Source organism: Dysidea avara, chromosome 4 (genome assembly GCF_963678975.1).
Source record: "Dysidea avara chromosome 4, odDysAvar1.4, whole genome shotgun sequence".
Taxonomy (NCBI): domain Eukaryota; kingdom Metazoa; phylum Porifera; class Demospongiae; order Dictyoceratida; family Dysideidae; genus Dysidea; species Dysidea avara.
In genome coordinates, this window is record NC_089275.1 from 21,550,713 (window position 1) to 21,570,716 (window position 20,004).

The 20,004-nt window shown below is 37.6% G+C and overlaps 1 protein-coding gene across 1 annotated transcript; it reads left to right on the plus strand.

Moving 5' to 3' along the window:
* Positions 1–3,761: 3,761 nt before the first annotated feature.
* Positions 3,762–18,260, plus strand: LOC136254280 (uncharacterized). Its single transcript, XM_066046948.1, has 7 exons — positions 3,762–3,935; positions 10,974–11,153; positions 12,782–13,167; positions 14,986–15,199; positions 16,050–16,186; positions 17,040–17,250; positions 17,679–18,260. The coding sequence occupies exons 1-7, from the start codon at positions 3,812–3,814 to the stop codon at positions 18,122–18,124; spliced, it is 1,698 nt and encodes a 565-aa protein (XP_065903020.1). The 5' UTR covers positions 3,762–3,811; the 3' UTR covers positions 18,125–18,260.
* The last annotated feature ends 1,744 nt before the right edge of the window (positions 18,261–20,004 follow it).

Here is a 20,004-nt window from a genome sequence, read left to right on the forward strand (position 1 = left end):
CCAGAAATTTTCAAGCTATGTAAAATAGTGCCTTGCTTATTTATTCATTCAGAATCTGACTTGGACCTCTTGCATGCTTTGCTCATAATGGAAAGTAACAAGAAAAGTAACACCTGGGTGTATCTCATCACTTTAAAAGCCTATTACTTAATTACTAATGAATACTCTCTATGTAATATACCCCCTATGAGCAATGCTCAATAATTAAGCCTATTATGAAAAATCAAGACTGTGTTTGAGAACTGGCTGTTAAGTTGGAATTTTGATTGTTTTATTAGATAAGTGACTGCTCTATTAGAGTATCTCACAATTGTATTGTACAAGTTAGTTGTGGCATGTTCTCACATTGTAAACTTGGCTTTGCCTCAAGCTATTTTACTCCTTTCTGTTTACAATGCTTGCACTATTAATCCCAAATACCACAGCCATCTGTCCTGTAAGCTGGAAATTTACTAATAGTTTGATTGCCTATACTAATTTGAATGTAGTATGTACAAAAATCACTGATAAATACCAGTGCTAATACTAGTGGTAGTATGGGAATAATAAGTGCTAAAATTAGAAAGAAATATCTATTTTACATAACCAGAGGTAGTCATATACTCATGTATTTCATAAACACAGACCAGCCGAATGTCACTGTTTGTAACTTTATAACAAGATTGTCTATATACATACAGCTGTATATACAACAATAGAAGAATTGTGTAACCCTAACTTCAGTATACCAGTGTCAGGATTTGATATAAAGTTGGTTGCAGAAAATGGAATGTGTTCTTATGGAGTTGGAAATGTTGGAACATACAACAGCACCTTCACCAAAAGAAATGTTATTGATCAAGCATATGACAATCCTGCTGGTTACTACAACTACACTGAACTAATCAGTCAAGCCAAGGGTCAGACTTACGTGCTAACAAGATTGTTGGGTAATACTGATATTTCTGAATCTGTGTTTTTAGTATTTCTTCCTAATGAGACACTTCCAACTACTGATTTCTTGTCTGCTCCGCCACCAGCTGACCCCAACCCACCCACAATAGTCACTGATCCAAACTCAAACCGAACTGATTCTCCAAGTGGCACTGACGGTTTAGCTGATAGTGGAGTATCTCTGTTGTCTTATTCCCTGGTAGTTGTGTGGGGATTTGCTATAGCTGGTCTGCTATTCTGACATGATATTAACAATGTGACAGAACATGCGCAAGTATAGCTAGTAGTTTTTTTGTTTAATTACATTAATTTTGTCGATTGTTATGTATTCAACCCCTTTAATGTACAAGAAAACATTGATAAATGAGAAAAGAGTTAATGACAGTGTAATTCACTCATTTATCCCTACTTTGAATTTGATTATTGTACTGGGTAGACAGACTATCGGTAGCTGATGGATCAAGAGGGGTAAAAACCCCAAGAGAAAATTACCCATACATGAGTACAATTACATTATTGTTCTAATTATGACCATTACAACATCCTGCCACTGTGAATTTTGGTACAACATATATTTTATTAATTTTGGTATTTTCTGGTATTACACTTTCAGCTTTCAGATCTTGATAGTGCAGTATTTCAGCTTTGTTAATGTGACTATATAACAAGACAAGAGGCTAGTTGTGGCCAAAAGCTAGCTTTGGGCTAATTGTAAATGGCGATGGGCTTGTTGTAAAAATCAGACGAAATAGAAACCTACACCACACAGCTGGAAGAGTGGCAAGTCAAGCTTATGTATGCATGTATTTTAAATCTCCTACAGTCTACTAGCTATAGCCTAAAGATGACCTCAAAATCAAATCTTATGATAAAAATTTTTCAAAATTTTCTCTTTTGTAGTAGTAGCTACACCATTTGATTAAAATTGCCTACCTAGTAATACAGTGTATCTAGTCATTGTTTAGTTGCCTTAAACTCCAGTAACACACTAAATAGTAGTCATTAAAGTTGCTTCCAAACCCAACTTTGTGCCTACTAGCTAGCCATATAATTTTTTTAAGTTCCTCCCTTTCAGTTCACTGCTCCCTAAAATTGCTTTGAGTCAACCTAGTTTTTTCACAATTTTACAGTTCAATAACCAAATAGTTTCCAGATTCAATCTCATGACAGGTATTCTTCATAACATCCATGGGGGCTGGAGCTAGACCCTCCTAGCTGGAGCATGCAAGTATGCTCCACAGTCCACACACATTATAATTGGTCAGCCTGCCTCCTCCATGCACTGATACATGACCCCAAACCCTCTACTTCACTATAACTGTTTGGACATTTTAAGTTTGAACAATGATCCGTTGAGCACAAATGTTTCAAAACTATACAAAAAGCAAATTTGTTTAGTGTCCATCATATAGCTGATACACATACCCCCTCTTAGGAATAGCTACTGGTGACTATGAATATTGCAGAACCCTAGAGATTTTAAGCACTGATATGTTGACCAACTTAGTGTTAGTGTTAAGGTTAGTGTGCACGTGTATATAACTATGTTTGCACATACACTTGTCAATATTAGTCAGGATCCAATGAAAATGCTACACATAAATTATATAGACAGCTATTGCTATATATGGATAACACTGAACGGCTATATAACTTGTATACTACATCACTCTTATTGAATATACAACCACAAACAGAAATTTTGTATTGGTTAAATCAATTAATATTGCGATAAAATTATATACAACTGTACATATATTGATATAAATATTGACAAATAGTGTAACCACTGCAGAGTAAGAAGACTGTAAACACATGCTATAGCCATATATAGATCAATTTTAATGACTTCCATATATGTATGTACCACTGTGTGTGTTTGTACTGAGGTTTTTCATCAGCGTTCGAATCTGCGTGACGCCGTTCGTGAGAACGTACTGGTTAGCGTGAAGGCAAAAAGCTGAGTCTGCAATCACGCTAACTGCTACGAACTCACGTACGGCGTCACGCAGATTCGAACGCTGGTACAGTAAAAACCTCAGCACTGGGAGTACTGAGGTTTTCGGCATCAGTGTTCGAATCCCGTAACGCCGTGCGTAACTGCGTAGAGCAGTTCGTAGATGTTATTCTATCACACTAACTAGCTTGGCATAACCACCTCCCATCATGTAGTGCTAACCGTGGTTAGCGTGATAAAAAAATCTCTACGCAGTGTTTTACGCAGTCACGCACGGTGTTACGGGATTCGAACACTGGTGGAAACTTCAGTATGTGTGTGTGCGCGTGCGTGCGTGTGTGGGTGGATGCGTGCGTGCGTGTGTGTGTGTGTGAGGCAGCGTAGCCAAGCGGTTAGAGCAATGGCCTGGTAATAAAAAGGTTTCCTGGTTACGCCAAATTGGTATTGTTTTTGTTTCCTTGAGCAAGAAACTTTACTCACATTGCCCCAGTCTATCGAGCTGTTTAAATGGGGACCTGGTGGCCTGGTGTCAGCCGTAACACAAGTGGGTACCTGGTGTTAACTGGGGAAGCAAATGCCAACTTTCCATGTCACCCAAGTTCATATGAAATTCATACTTCTGAATATAGCTACAGTGCATGTTAGCTGTAGCTATAATCTAAACTTGACTGAGTTGACTACACGATTTTTTATAGACTAGCTATAGCTATACGTAGTTTAATTTCAATTGAAAATTGGATACTCATGAACTCTTGCTGTTATAACCGGCCGAGCGAGACCGGCACAGTACATAATTTACGTAAATATACGATGTTATTTACTCTTTATATAACACCTGAGTTTGCAACTTGCTCACTTTTAAGCTACCCACTAGTTTTAGTGCAACAAAAGTGACACCGGAGTACAGATCTTGAGTCCTTGATGTTGCGTACAGTCATTCTAGCATCCTTATCGACCGCTGTACTGTGCGCGGTCAACTGCGGGAAAAACGAGGATGTACAGAGCTTCGGAGCCTTCGTTTCCTTCTTCTATCGTGAACAAAATGGTTAGTGCCAATGAGAAGTATGTAACAATGGTTAGCTAGCTATACCTATAAGGCCACTCCAAATCAATTTTCTGTTTCCCGTCCTGGACTCAGGCATAACTATTTGCATGCGGGCTGGTGCGGGTCCATTTCCATTATTTCATTACAAGATTGGCAGCTTTTCAAGTCATTATTTGTCTAGCACAATCATAAAACGCTACATCATAAGGCATGTTTAAGCTTGTTCCTTCCTTTCTAAGTTGCAAAATTGAATAACACTGACAAACGTGGTGAAGTTTGACTTGATGAGCGGCACTGCTGACACTGTTTCAAGATGGCTTTTACTGAGCCTGTCACTGTCACTATAGGTAAGAATAACTAATGGAAGAATACAGAATAATGGAATATTTAGAGCTGGCAGTAACCAGATTCGGGCGGTGCCGGGACGGGAAACAGAGAATTTATTTGGAGTGGCCTAAGTAGGGCACTATACTTTCTTTTTTTTTTTACCCGGGCTTGATGGACTGCCCTTGCCTACCACCCCCAGCACATAAATGGCCTATGCTGGACAAACCGGGACTTTCTTAGTCCACGGCAAACTGAGAATCAGCTCCACAATTGGGGGAGTCTTAACATAGTGACCGATGGATGAGCTGGCTCTGCGGATGCATTGTATGGAAGACCGCAAGAGAGAAAAAGATAGACAGCACCTTAACCACCCCATGACAACAGAGTAATCTCGCCCCACTTATTTGAAAGTTGATGAGCCAAGCGTTGATAAAAAACAGAAGCCTCATGAGCCAAGCGTTGATAAAAAACAGAAGCCAGACCACCAGAGCACCAGAGGCAGACAGAAGCCAGAAGCCAGACCACCAGAGGCAGACATTGCCAGGGGGGTGGGGGAGGCATGCTCCTCCTCACGAATTCTCTGAGCATGCGCGCGTTTCTTAATGTTCTCGTGCCTCCGATGGTGGGGGGCCAGTGATGAGGACGCATTGGAGGCAGCCGGGGGGTTAAGCGCCCGCACATCCACAAAGCTTCTTTCGCTTCTTCCACCCCAAGGGCCATTCATGGCGATGTCAGGACGGGCACCATCTTGGATATTGGAACTATACTACATGTTTGTAGCTGGGGTGGCCGGCTGGCCTGCGGGGGGGAGTTTCGCTAACTAGGCACATACGTTTTGTTTGCCCTGTATGTGAATGAATTGCCATCTCTAGTTTCCAGTTCCCTCATGTTTGCCGATGACATGTAATGGTTGTATCGCTGTGGGGAGTGCATTGCCTGATATGTACGCAGGATGCCCTCGTGTGCGTACGCACGATGCCCTCGCATGCGTGCATATCAGGCATTGTGTGTACATATCAGGTAATGCACGACTTACAGTGTTGCAACTAATATGTTACACTTCAAAGTAGCTTTTTAAGCTTTTGAAGGTGCTTTTTAAAGTAGTTCTAACCCTTTGAAGTTACTTTTACAGTAGTTTTAAGCTGCTAAATTCATGTTTAAGTTAAATGCCTTTGATGTGGTTGAGAGGGCCTTAATGTGGTCTGGCATTTGTCCAGGATCCTCTGTGGTGGTTGAATATATCATTATGGTTACTATATCAAAGCTTCACATTAGCTCTTACTATAACACTAGTACTTATACTATGTAAGGTTTTCAAAATGTATAAAAAACCTTATTACCATGAGACAGTTTTGATTGTGGGATTCGGTTAGTCTCAATTGAGAGCCACAGGAGGGCTCAATTGTAGGCCACAGGAGATCACTGAAGCCCACAATGTAAAGTGGATGTTGCTCATATAGGTTTCATATACATTTTACTACAGTATTCAATAGTAAGAAGCATTAAAGCTGTACAGTTTATGGAATGCAGTAATGAGTTGTCAGCACACTTTGCAGTGTGACATCTAAATGTTGCACTGCTAAGTGTGCCACATCACATTTGTAGCATAAAGAATTCCTTTGATCTGAGGTGTGAAAGTGTTACATTAAGCTTTATCGGATTATTCGCTCTCCTGAGGACTGCTCACAAGATGATATAGATATTCTTGAACAATGGTCTGAAACATGGCTTTTGTCTTTTAATGTCACTAAGTGTAAAATATTGGTAACAGCGTTGAAACCGCATCACTACTGCTGACCCGGATGACCCACCGACCCGGATGACCCACCGACCCGGATAGCAATCCCGGTCAGACCTGAATTTGACCCGGATGTGACCTGGATTAACTAAAGCCGAGGCGTGCGATAAGAGCTATGTTTCGGGTAGTCTCGAGCGAGCGAGACTACGTCTTGAGCGCCCGATTCGCGTTGAGTAAACGAGTAGTTAAGTGATAACGAAGCCGGTAAGTTTATAATTTAAAATCAATCAGTGAGTCTGGTTCCACGTAGCTACTGCGAGTTTACAGACAGCAATTGGGTGTGGCTTCGTGCATACCCAGTATTACAATTTCCCGATATATTATTTATTTATTGTTAATCAGCAGGACCCTCCAGGGGTATAATGCTGATGTGCAATTACATGTGTACAATTTCAATTAGTTACTTAACTATATAAGTATGTACAATTACGACAAGTTACTTAATTATATACATATGTACAATTACAATAATAAACTATAAAAATATATACAATTACGATAAGTTACTTAACTATATACATAAAAGGGGCTAATTTTTGCTTAAATTCTTCAACACAGTCAGTCTCAATAATCTCAGCATCTAATCTATTCCATTCTGGTACAGTTCTTGGGAGGAAGGAATATTTATATACATCAATTCTTGGTTGGTAAGGTATTAGTTTAAAGTTGTGAGTGTCGGGTCTGTAATACAGTAGATTTAAATGGGAGATAACAGTTCGGTATAATTAATAAATCATGTAGTACTTTATATAGTAAAACTAATCTAGCTGATTTGCGACGTTCTTGTAGTGTAGGCCATTGCAAGTTTTCAAGGATGTTAGTGATGCTGTCTCTATTATTTCGTCTCCATGGTTGACCTGTGACAAAACGAGCAGCTCTATGTTGGACCATCTCTACTTGATTTATGTTGGTTTGGTGATATGGATCCCATATTGGGGAACAATACTCTAAAATAGGCAAGACAAATTGTTTATATGCTAGCTCACGTAGATGGCTAGGACAATGCTGAAGATTTCGTCGCAAAAAACCAACAGCTCTGTTTGCCTTATTAAAGATGTAATCTATATGTGGCTTCCATGAAAGTCTGTGATGTAACTTTACTCCAAGATACAAATGTTGTTCTGTAACTGCCAGTGAGGTGCCATTCATTACATACGAAAATAAACTTTTGTTATGGTGATTAGAAATTTGCATTATCTTACATTTGCTGATGTTTAAAAGCCATTTGCCATTTATCTGCCCACTTTGACAGTATTGTCAAGTCTTGTTGGAGTGTTTGATGGTCTGTTGAACTGTGAATAACTTTGTATATTAAGCAATCATCTGCAAAGAGTTTCATTTGGCTACTAATGCCCTCAGTTATATCATTTATGTACAGTAAGAACAAGGTAGGACCCAAAACTGAGCCTTGTGGTACTCCCGATGTGACTTTACAATAATTAGAAAAGGAACCATCTACGACAACTTGTTGGTAGCGATTGCTCAAGAAAGACTCTAGCCATTGTAAAATCTTGCCCCTAATGCCATAGAATTCAATTTTGCTTAGCAGTCTTTTATGTGGAGCTTTATCAAATGCTTTGGACAGGTCTAGTATACCAACATCTACTTGGAGTTTATTATTCAATGCTTTTGCAAAGTCATCAGTAACAGTAAGCAACTGCGATTCACAGGAATGCCTTGATCTAAAGCCGAATTGACAGGGAACTAAGATATCATGAGCTTCCAAGTGTTTCATAACTTGACTTGTGAGTATATGTTCCATTGCTTTGCAAATGATTGATGTCAGAGATACTGGTCGGTAGTTTTGTGGGACAGTTCTTTTGCCAGATTTGAAAATGGGAGTGACATGTGCTAGTTTCCATTGTCTAGGGACCACACCAGCGGACAAAGATTGTGGGTCAGCATCGGAGTAATTTCAGCAGCAGTTTGTTTTACTAAATGTCTAGAGATAGCATCAGGGCCAGGGGATTTATAGGGATCCAACTCAGATAGTATTTTAAAGTGGGTGTGGCTCACAAAAGTACTTAGATGCAAGACTTGACTATACACAACTCTTACAATAATCGATTAGTGGGCGTGGCTCCACATAAGTTTGCAGACAACCAATGGACACAGTTTTATGCTACAGACTGCACTTACTAATAGATGGGCGTGACTGAGCGTATGTTTGTAACTCGATAAGTGGGCGTGGCTCACGAAAGGGCTACGCGATAGTGTTTATAAGTTTCCACGTCCTCAAACGAACTATTTCATTTCTCACGTGAAATTTGTAAACCCGGTCGGACCCGGATGACCCGGAGAAAATGTGACCCGGATGATCCGACCCGGTTTCAACGCTGATTGGTAAGGCCCCTATTTGGTGATTAGTAGTTTCTCATCTAGTCTTCCTAATTATTATGATGTGGGCGGGAGGGCATTACCATTACTGGCATTAGGCCATTACAATAAATACACGGATGTCCAAATTTTCTTTCTTTCCTCTCACAAGTTAACATTGGTTATATTAGTTGCAATTGTGCTCTATCGACTTCGTCAAAGCAGGATTTCAGTTGAATGTTGCAAAACTGTCGAAAACAGAATCCACTGCAGTAATTTGCCAAGGAAACCTGGCGATGTATAGTGCACTGTATCGTTGATTTAAAAAATGCCGTATTTCAATGCAAACTATGATGGTTTGGTATCATGTGTTCTTCTGAGCATGCACAGAGTAAATAATGGCTTACCATGTGGTAGCCTAAGAAGGATGCAGGCGGTGGATGAGAAACTAATTATCACCAAAATTAATAGTGGCCTAAGTTAATCCTACTGCTAACTGCAACCACAAGTATACCCACCATGGTGTTATGCTTGAACTTTTGGAGGACATACATGATCTGGGAATTTGCATGGACTCTAAGTTCCACATTCACACAGATTTTACTGCAAATAAGGCTAACCATATTTTAGGTCTCATTTCTAAAGTATTGGATGTAAGGACTCAGATATTATGCTTAAATACAAATCTCTAGTGTACCACACTGCCTGAGTATAATAATGCAATTTGGAGGCCATATTACATCATGGATAAACATAAGATAGAAGCTATACAATGAAGAAACACTAGAATGATTACCACCTGTCGTGATTTGTCTTATTATGATCAATTGTACCATCTAAATTTACCGTATTTGCAGTACCAAAGGCTCATAGGAGATCTACTTTTGTATATCCAAATGATCAACTATTTCTATAGCATAAATACAGAGAACATTTTGCCATCTTCCACAATCACAACAACAAGAGGACACAACATGAAATTATTCAAGCCACATATAAATTGTTTATCAAGATTATCCTTCTTTTCAGTTAGAGTGATTAACAAGTGGAATTCTTTACCCCAATCAGTGATTGACTCCAACTCCCCTAATCAAATTAAGAATCTGCTGGACAGACACTATAGTATATATAATATAATGTATGATTTTTAATGGGTATAACTACTTTTTGTGTGTATGATTTGGATGTACAGGCTACACCTCTATCCAAATTTTACAATTGCAAATTACGTCATCATTTTTTCTGCTTTCTTCAACATTTCAGTAACATGTTTCTGACCACCCTGTATTCACAGGCTTTAGCCTTCTCACAGGTCCGTAGTGGGATAGCAATTAATATCATGACAGTGGTTGAATCTTGCACCGTAGCTAAATTGTGAGAATAGTAATGGGGCAACATTTTTACTAATACGTAGAATACTGCAAATAAAGTAGCTAGTTAGCTATGAGTAGGTTGTACTCAGAAGGCAGTTTTAAAGAAAAATGGTGAACTGGCCTGCAAAAAAGAGAATAATTATTTGAAAAATAGAAGAGATATAGAATCTTGAGGCTATAGTAGCTATACATCTAGTCAAATGATAACTTCTTACTGAAGGGAATTTTAAAGTAAAGTTTTTATTCATAACTAGCTATAATTTTGCATCTGAGATCACAGTACAGTCAAAATTCAGCATGCACATACAGGGGCTGCTCTAGGGGGGGTTCTGAGGTTTCCGGAAACCAGATCGAGATACTCTAACAGAGAAGTAAATCACTCTAATAAAGCAGTCACAATGTTCTGAGGAGCAGTGTAGCAAGCTATGTAGATATAATTATGGATTTCAATGTACTTTATCATTGATATTAATATATAGTTAGTGGAAAGCAGTTATTCTCAGTATGCAGTAACCTTCTTTTTTTTGGTCTTCACTCTCTTGATCAGAAACCAGTCACCAAAAATCTTATAGAGCCACCCCAGACATAGGTGCTGACAAATACTGTAGCAAAGCATGTAGATAGATATTTGCAAAAAATGAATGCTGGAATAAAGGTAAATATGGGGGTTTGTCATAATCGGATTGTTCCTTGACATGCCAGCCTAGGTTGGCTTTGACTCCATGCAGCTATAGTCACATGTGACTGAGAAATTGTTACTTTATCACTTCATGAATGTTGATAGCTTGTAAGAGACATTGTCAAAGCAGACACAAAGAGCAACCATGATTAAGATTTTGATAAAATTCACAAACAGTTCAATATATTTTGTTGATCTTGTATGTTTTTGCTTCCCTATTATACGTATTGAAAAATTACTCAATCTTTTCCGTTAGCTGTCATGTCAGTTTATTGATTCTCTTTCACTCACATGCAAGCTCACATGTGTCTTCTTCTATTCTACATAACACCCCTAAAACTACTGTCAATATGTATCTTTGCATGGGAACTGGTGATTATCATCATTATAATTTATAAAGTTTCATGTTGCACAGAAAGAAGTGGCAATACACAGAGAGGAATGCCATTGATTTTAGCCTACTACAAGCAATGCATGTGTATTTTTATACTGATTTTGTATACAAGTATATTCTTGTATAGCACAATGTATTGTTATATTACTAGGTTCCTCATTGACAAGATGTAATGTGAATCGCCAGCAGTGTTGTAGTCAGGTAGTCCTGGACTTTGTTAATTATGCACTATCTACCGCTATCAACAACGAGACAATAATCAGTCGTTTTACTGCTAGTGCATTTTCTACTGCTCAAAATGCCATTGATGAAATGAGGGATAAAACTGATGGTATGGAATTACTGTATAATATCTTACATAAGAGTATAAATAGTACATGTAGCAGTTATAACTTTTGTGACCAAATCCTGTCATTATGTATCATGAACCTCCTCATATGCATATGTGACCGATTGCAATAATGATTTGTACATATAGTGAAGTGATATACGTATACTACAATAATTCATCCACTCTATTACACTGAGTCAGAACACTACCATTGTCTTCCTACAGAATAATTTTATATTACCATACTGTTTAAGTAGGGATCCTGCCATGTGCCACCTAAAATTATTCCTTCAAAAATCATCCTAGAGACATCTTATGCAATGAAAATCACCTTTGCAGAATAATATTAGCCCATTTAACACCAAATACAGCATTAAAAACAGGAAAACACCAACTGGCAGCCAGATATAGAAGTTCAAGAAAAATCACTAAAATTTGGATTTTAGTCTGACTGCCTGCCTGACTGCCTGCCTGTCTGACCACAGTAGCAAGGCCAGAGGCTAAATGAAGCAGCGCACAGCCATCATTTTACACCACAATAACAAACTCACCAGTGGAATGTGCCTTTGGGAGTTCTGACTATTGTGTACCCTCTGCATCTTGTCTTTCCTTTTATCTTCAATCAAGCTAGTCTTCTTCCTTCTCCATGCAATGAAACCATATTGAGGCATTAATTTTCCTATCAACACTATCCTTGAGCAGCATATTTAGATGCTGCAAGTGCTTACACTACCTGTAAAGTCACGATAAGCTCAATGCTAAGTCTATCAATTAATTAATGCAGTCTTGGTTGATCAGTAATGATTGAGCACCAAGACCATACCTCTTAACAATCTATCACAATGACACACCCCATGGGCTATCTATATGCTGCTGACATGGTGAAATAGTGACACACATCCTGGTAGTGAAAGGCAGAGTTGAGATATTCTAATACAGTAGTCACCCTAATTGAACAGTTACATAACATGCAGGGATTTTCCCCACTGAACTATGCTGTAATACCATCAATGATCATTCTTCACTATTAAGTGCTTGGATCCCTACTTCATTTATACTAGTATGTATTGTCCCTATGCATATGTGTGTAGTAATGCTTTCAACTTCATGATAAAATCCTCTATCTAAATGATAGGAAAATGGAATGGTTAGGATACACAGTTTTTTGAGGATTTCTAATAGAGCACATGTAGATCTAGAACAACCCATTGGTAGATTATGAACTTTTAGTATTGACAACAATGGTTCAGTCATCAAGGGTTTTGGAGTTAGGTACACTGTATGTAGTAGGCTCCTAGTTCAAGCTTTGCACAACTTTCAAGTTTTGTCAATGCACTTTTTTGTTATTTGGTACATTATGGTTTTGACATTTTCAGCCCTTATTACACTTATAATTGGCTGTGTAACACATGTTACAGAATACAATTATACTATTCTGGCACTATACAGTAAATATAACCTACAAATGGATGTAGCTTGTGACCACATGCCTGGCACTGCAAAAACTATTTAAATTTATGCATGACATGTACAGGCCCAGTCTGGTCACATTTGATAAGCATTTGAGGAAATACACGGCACATTATTTCATAATACAATAAGTTATGTTTCAACATGATTTTTTGTAGAGATTCTGCAAGATATAACAGAGAATAACATAAGGCCACTGCTTCTTAGTATTGTGAAGCCTCCTACACCAGGCTTTAGAAGAGCAGTTGACAATGCAACAGCTGATATTGATAGCACTCTAAATGGAAGCAAAGTTGATTTAAAGAACACTGTTGTAACATTCTTTAGAGCTGCAGCGATTGAATATTATAACTCTGCAGTTGAATTTGTGAAACAAAAACTAACGTTGGGACCTATAAGAATATCTCTTCCTACACTTGATTTAGCTCAGGAAAAGTGTGCAATTGGTGAAATATTCAAGAAGATTTATACTCACACTGATGCCACTGATAAACTAGTAGACTTGCTCCAGAATACTGCCACTGCAGTAGGAATTATAAAACAGGTATATACATATGTATGTATTAGTGAAAGAATTTTGAATGCGGCATTATACAAAGTTCTGAAATATTTGAAAGAAATTTTGATTTAAACGGTCATTTTGCACATTTCTCAAATTGCTTCTCTGTTATCATACAGTAACAAAGGAGAAGTTTCAGCCTTTGATGATTAATGGTATAGTGCTAGACAGTTAAACAGCAATAACTTTGATTTGTGCAGCAACAATGCGGCATATAAATTGCAGGTGATTATTGAATCGATCACCACAACTCGTGACTGAAACAAGCTATGAAGATTGGATTTTGCTCAGCACAAATCTGTTCACAATGAACTGACAAATCCATCAAGGTATAGTGCTTTCCCTGTACTCCTCTGCATGAACAAAGAAAAAGGTCATCCCAACAAAGAAATTATGATGACAAAACTCTATTTCTACTGCATTGTAAATAAGCACTCATAACTTACATGCAGACCTTTTGCTGTACAAACATTAAACAATACTCTCTAAGTGAAAAAACAAACATACAATTATAACAATATTAACTTGGGAAACCATGCGGGTGGTGCGGGGGGTTTGATCCCCGGACTAGGAGCAGCCAGTTTCCTGCTTTATCCTAACAGCTTTCTTCTGGTAGGTTAGCTAGGCCAAGCCACTAGCAAAGCCAATGACCAAGTTTGCGTGTTGGCCATGTGATGCACCACAGTATGCTTGATAACCATGAATGTGTACTTAACAACAGCAACACTTTATATCCTATGTGACAAAGTTGTGTCATGTATATGATGTAATTGTCTTAGTAAGAACCCACATTCTATATCTAAACACAGTAGTTTGAACTAGCTTTGAATTTGCTGAAACTCAACAAGTAATTCACTTATGCATTACCCATTCCTCAGTATAGCTTACCCCACTGCTGCTTGCTTTTCTCAGCTCAATTTGTATTAGACATGTGAGAGTGCTTAAACGTTATGGCCTTGAAATTGACCAGTACTGGACTACTGTCCCAGTAGAGTTGGAATGGCCAGAATTCTTGTGGATTTGTTGGTGAGAGTAGCCCTGAGTCAAGTATGCTCAATATTTTGTCAAAAAATGCTTTTAGGAAACTCCAAAAATTTAACTATTATGCTCTTCGAAGTTCACATTATGCTTGCATTATGCTCCTAAGTTAACAATACTTCTTGGAGTATTTTAACCAGTGAATGCTCTATTGGAGTATTTCACTACAAAGTGACTGTTCTATTAGAGAGTATTGATCTAAGGAACTATGTACAATGCATATTGTAGTTTGCAGTTTCCAATGACTGCTCTTTTAGAGAGTATTGATCTATTTTTGTGGAATTAAGCTCCGTAATTCGACATGTCCACCCAATAAGCTAGCATTATGCTGGCATAGCAACTCCAGCCTATTACATTTTTTATTGTGCTGGCATATTGACGTAAACCTAGGTGAGAGGATCTTGTGAGAGGATATCAACAGGGTCTGTGGCATTTGGAAAAATGGGTTTTGGTCCTGTACTTGCCCACCCATTGTCTTCATCCCCCACACTTACAACTATAGCAATACCACTGAAAAAAACTGTGGAGGGACAATCAGAAAGGAGATCCTTGCATGAATACAGGATATGTGATGAAATTTGGTGGCAATGCATACAAGCTTTAGCAAGTTTCATTCAATCAACTACTTTAAATTGTGACTTGTACATAGCTACTATGATAGTCCCAATCCAAACTAATTATGTGGGTTTTTTTGCTGAGAAAGTCACGTATTTGTGTGTATGTACTTGTGAACATTATTTGTTTTATATACACTTCCTTTCTTAGCTTCCTCCTTTGTATGATCAACTGATTGTCAAGCTCAAGTCATTCAAGTTTTCACAAACATGCATAGATGTATTTATGGACAATTTTCTGTGTCCTTTTTGTTCCAATCAACCAAAGATGTGTCCAGGACGATGCAGTGAAATTGTTGTTGGTTGTCTTTCACCACTCAACCAAGTTGTTGGACAGTTGGATGCTTCCTTTAAACTGATTGTGTGTAAGGAAATGAAAATAATTAGTGCTATATACAGTATATGAATGGTATAATCATATTATGTTCATGGCTAAAAGAATTTATCTTTATTGAAATTGGAATGGATTATTTTGGATTGTTCAGCTTCACTACTTGGTTTTTTTTTGTGTGTTTTGGTGATTGCGCATGCCTCATTCATATAATACATACCTTGTTGCATAGCACACCCAAGCCTCTATACATATCCTACGCAACAAAAACCTACATATTATTGTGTCAGACCCATTTTTCTGTTTGAACTTGATCTATGGCAGACTCAATGTGCAAGATGGTATTGCATTGTAGTTAAACATAATTATTATTTCTGACCTTGTGCATAAGATTCATGTGACAATTACATCACCAAGATTTAACCCTCTGTATCCAGGTAATAGATGCTGGATAACAGTACTAGTCATTTTCAAATATAGTCATGCCCACTTTTTGGATGGACAACTTTCAACAACTGTCATTTTTAGTTTGCATGCACAGATACTTATTGCAGTATATAATATATATATATATATACCTAGACAGGTACAAGGTATGGAAAAACTTTGTTGAATTTCAAGGGGGTCATGACAATTGCAATGAGCCACTTCCTGGTCACATTTTTAGGCTATTTGCTCAGTCACCCAAGTCAGCACTCATGACTTGATTTCAACCCTGAATTATATTTACAGCTGTACTACAGTATGATATGTCCAGAGAAGTACTGTATTTAACAGTTTGCATACTCATACATCATACCAGGAGCTCATAAGTGCCACAAGGCATTTATGAGGAGCTTATGTGCTCCTGATCATACTTACATGTACTTTCATATATGTTATAGCAATTGTGAAGGGTATGACAGGATCTCCAGACAAAGTCACTAATGCTGTTGATATCAATCGTATTCCAACCCTCTATGATAGGATAATTGCATCACTGAAGCGCTGTGACTTTGCGAACTTTGATTTTATAAAACAGGTATGTGTATGATTAAATGGCTATCATTTGATTACTTATAATATTGTGCGACAGCTGCATATGTGAATGCACCTCAAACCTGTCAACATTATGTATAACCAGGGCCTAATTTAGAGAAATTGGTATTTTGTATTTTGTAACTCCTGTTGTGCAAGTATGTGTACAGGGGGATATTTTTGGGAGAAGCTTGGGGTTCCAGAAGTCTCCTCTGAAATTTTAACTTGTGGGCTTGCAGGAGGAACACCAAACTAGCACAAATTATACAGAATAAATGGGAACAGGGCAGGGTAGTAGCTGCTGTAGTGTAATAGGAAACTTCCATTGGTATTTTTGGAAAACAAAGCCAACGTTATGCATTGAGGTACTCTAATAGAGTAGTCAGATGCATTCTATCTAATTACTCTTATAGAACATTCATAATACTATCAGCAACTAAATCTTAGGTTTTTTATTTAAATTGGAGATTTTGGATGTATCTTTGGGTCACTACAATACCTGACCAGCATAATTGACGTTTACAATGTAAAGGTAAACCTGTATTAAAATAGTTTTATACTACCCATGGAATCACAAATCTAGTAGATTTTGAAGTATTTAATGTTCAAAATATGTCAGTGGCTGGGGGATGTGCACAGCCCAAGATCCCTGCAAATATAATTCACTACCTTATCTGGAAACCACTTTGGAATGGATATGCCCCTTGAATAAATTATCTAGTCGTGGATAGATAGAAGTTAAGACTCAAAACCATTTTTCTTGATAAAAGCATGTAACTTAACACATAATTAATTGTACCATAAAGTTGTTTTGGGATAGGTTGTACAGTACGTATATTGTGCTTTTTTGATATTAGCTCCTTACTTCATGTGGAGTAAAAGTTCCTGCAATCCCAACTATACCTCGACTACCTAATCCATTCAGCCGTTTTGGTAAAAGGAACCTTGATGAATATCTCACAAAAAAGTACAAGCGTGAACTCAGTATTCCTAAAGTCAAGATTGACAAGTCACTGTTTGATAAACTGAAAAACATCAATACTTTGGGGAGTGATCAAATAGCTAATGGTAAGCTAATGTTTGTGATGTTAAATAATATCCACAAACATATTTTCACGTATATATTGTGGGGAGGATTGAAGCGGCTACCTGTATTGTATTTTCCATGCAGTATAATACTGCATTGTCAACTATCACGTTCCTTTGCATATTGTATTTGCTCATACAGTACTGTTATCCAGATATAATTGGGCAAATACACACTAATCATGTAGTACTATTTCTGCAAACTATAATTATATACTACTTTAGTGTGGGCATTCAAAAGCACCACTCAGTTTAAATTGCATAATTATTTCCAGGGATTTGCTGATATATTATATGCCCACAACCCTCAGCCCTGCATCCCTCAGGCTTTGGGTGCATGTATCAGCAAAATCCCTTGTACCTGTGTCATGTTATAATATGTACAATATTGAAAGTTAATTTCTTTCTAGCGATTGAGAGATTCTGCAGTCCTAACTTTAGTGTGCCAATTTCTAACTTTGAATTTAAAATAACTGCAGAAAATGGAAATTGTTCATATGGAATTGATAATGTTGGAACATACAACAGCACATTCAACAAAAAAGATGTAGTTGATCAAGTAAATGAAAACCCTGCTGGCCATTTTAATTACACTCAACTAATTGATGAAGCAAAGAACCACACTTATGTGGTAACGGAAGTGTTTGAAGATGGTGAAATCCCTGAGTCTATGTTCTCCATGTTCTTACCTGAAGAGACACTTCCTACCACTACCTTTCAAGATGTTCCACCAAAGAAAAGGAAGAAAAATCGAGTCAAGTACATGTGCTATCCAACTCCTCCCAACTATGTTTATGATGCACTCAAACACACAAACAGAAAGAAGGTTGATTATGCCTGCTATCCTCGCAACTGATAATATGTTACCACGACAGTGTGTAAATCTGACATGTAGTATATATACATGCACAACGTTTGTCAGAATTGTATTGGATCATTGCTCTACAGGTGTATGGGTTGCATTTATCTAATTATAGTTTTTTAGTTTTTGATTATTTACGCTTTGAATCTTCAGTACTTAGTACATTTCAACATACAGTGTGTATAGGTACGTACTTGAAATCAGTGCAGCAGCAGTGCATATTCACCACCATGATTGCCTGCAAACTCACCTGAAACCAAACCAGCTGTTAAACTGTCTTGTTTTAGTTCCAAGGTACGTACGTATACTAGAACTAAATCTAATTTTAGTACAGCAATTCAATTCCACTAGAACTAAATTTATGGTCTTATTTTGAAACTAAAACTAAACTAAAAATTCTTTCAACTTTTGGTTCAAAAACTCAAACTAAACTAAACCTTTAAAGCACTTTTAGTTCAAGAGCTAGAACTAACTAAAAGGTTTCTCAAGCAAAACTAAAAGGCAATATAACCGCTTAGCATTTTTCTATGAAGATGCTTGTGGTACCATAAATTCTGCTGATTTAGCACTCTTTTTGCTCAGTTATTTTGAGCTTTTGTTCATTCATGTACAATGGAAAGTGGAACTAGTGCTGAATCAGGTGGAAGACCTAACTCAAGTGGAGTGTAGAACTACTTCAGGTATGATAAGATCAATGACAGAGGGAAAAGAAATCGCTTAACAAACAATGATCTTGAAAGGGGAATGTTTTTGCGAAGAAATAATACAAAATATAATTTATTTGTTTTTTGCATTACATTTGCAATATATATGACAGTTTAAATCTGAGCTATTGTTTGAGTGACATGCAGTAATTGGGCATACTATAGCTAACTGAAACTGGTACAGGAACTAATACTAATAAAATTACAGAATTCTGGGGTACTAGAACTAAAATTGCAGTGGACTATGGGTACTAGAACTAACTAAACTAAAATGAATTTGCAGTACTAAAACAACACTACTGTCACCTAGTACCTTCGTGACACTTTCATTAAACTGTCATCTGTTCTTTAAGTCAGGACTAGCTAGTTGTGAACTGAAAAAATAGTTGTTAGCTAGGTATATTGTGGAGTGTGTTAAAATAAATACCAATCACATAATATTGTGGAAACATCATAGCTGAAACACAATAGTAGCTAATAGAAACACTATGCAGTTGCAATCCAAGCCTTGAACTAGCTAGAACACCTATACATAATATACAATAGTTGCATGACCAATTGTAAAAACAAGAAATATATTTAACTAATCAGTCAGGATCCTAAGGAGACAAAGTGCCATGCATATAGGCAGATACAGAGTGTATCTACAGCTATTGCTATATATGGATAATACTGAATGGCTAACTCTTATTGAACTGACAACCACAAACAGTTTTGGTCAAACCAATTTAATACAAATTGCAATTATATAGATGTTGACAATTACTATAACCACAGAGGAAGAAGGACTGTAAACAACATATGGATCAAAATAATGACTTCCATATATGTATATTATGTGCCTTTGCACCTACACTCATACATTCCATTGAACGCTATGAGTGTGTGTGTGTGTGTGCGTGCGTGTGTGTGTGTGCGTGCGTGTGTGTGCGTGCGTGTGTGTGTGCGTGCGTGCGTGCGTGCGTGCGTGCGTGGGTGTGTGTGTGGTCTTTATTAGAGTGTTTTACAACTATTTCAAGTTTCAACCTGCATTAGAGCAAGAGCAAGCATCTTTGATTTCTCTGTGTGTGCGCATGCATGTGCGTGTGTGTGTTGATGTATACATAAAATAAATAGGCTTGTTTGATGGGTGATATAATGTACATTGTCCTATGCACTTCATGATGTAGT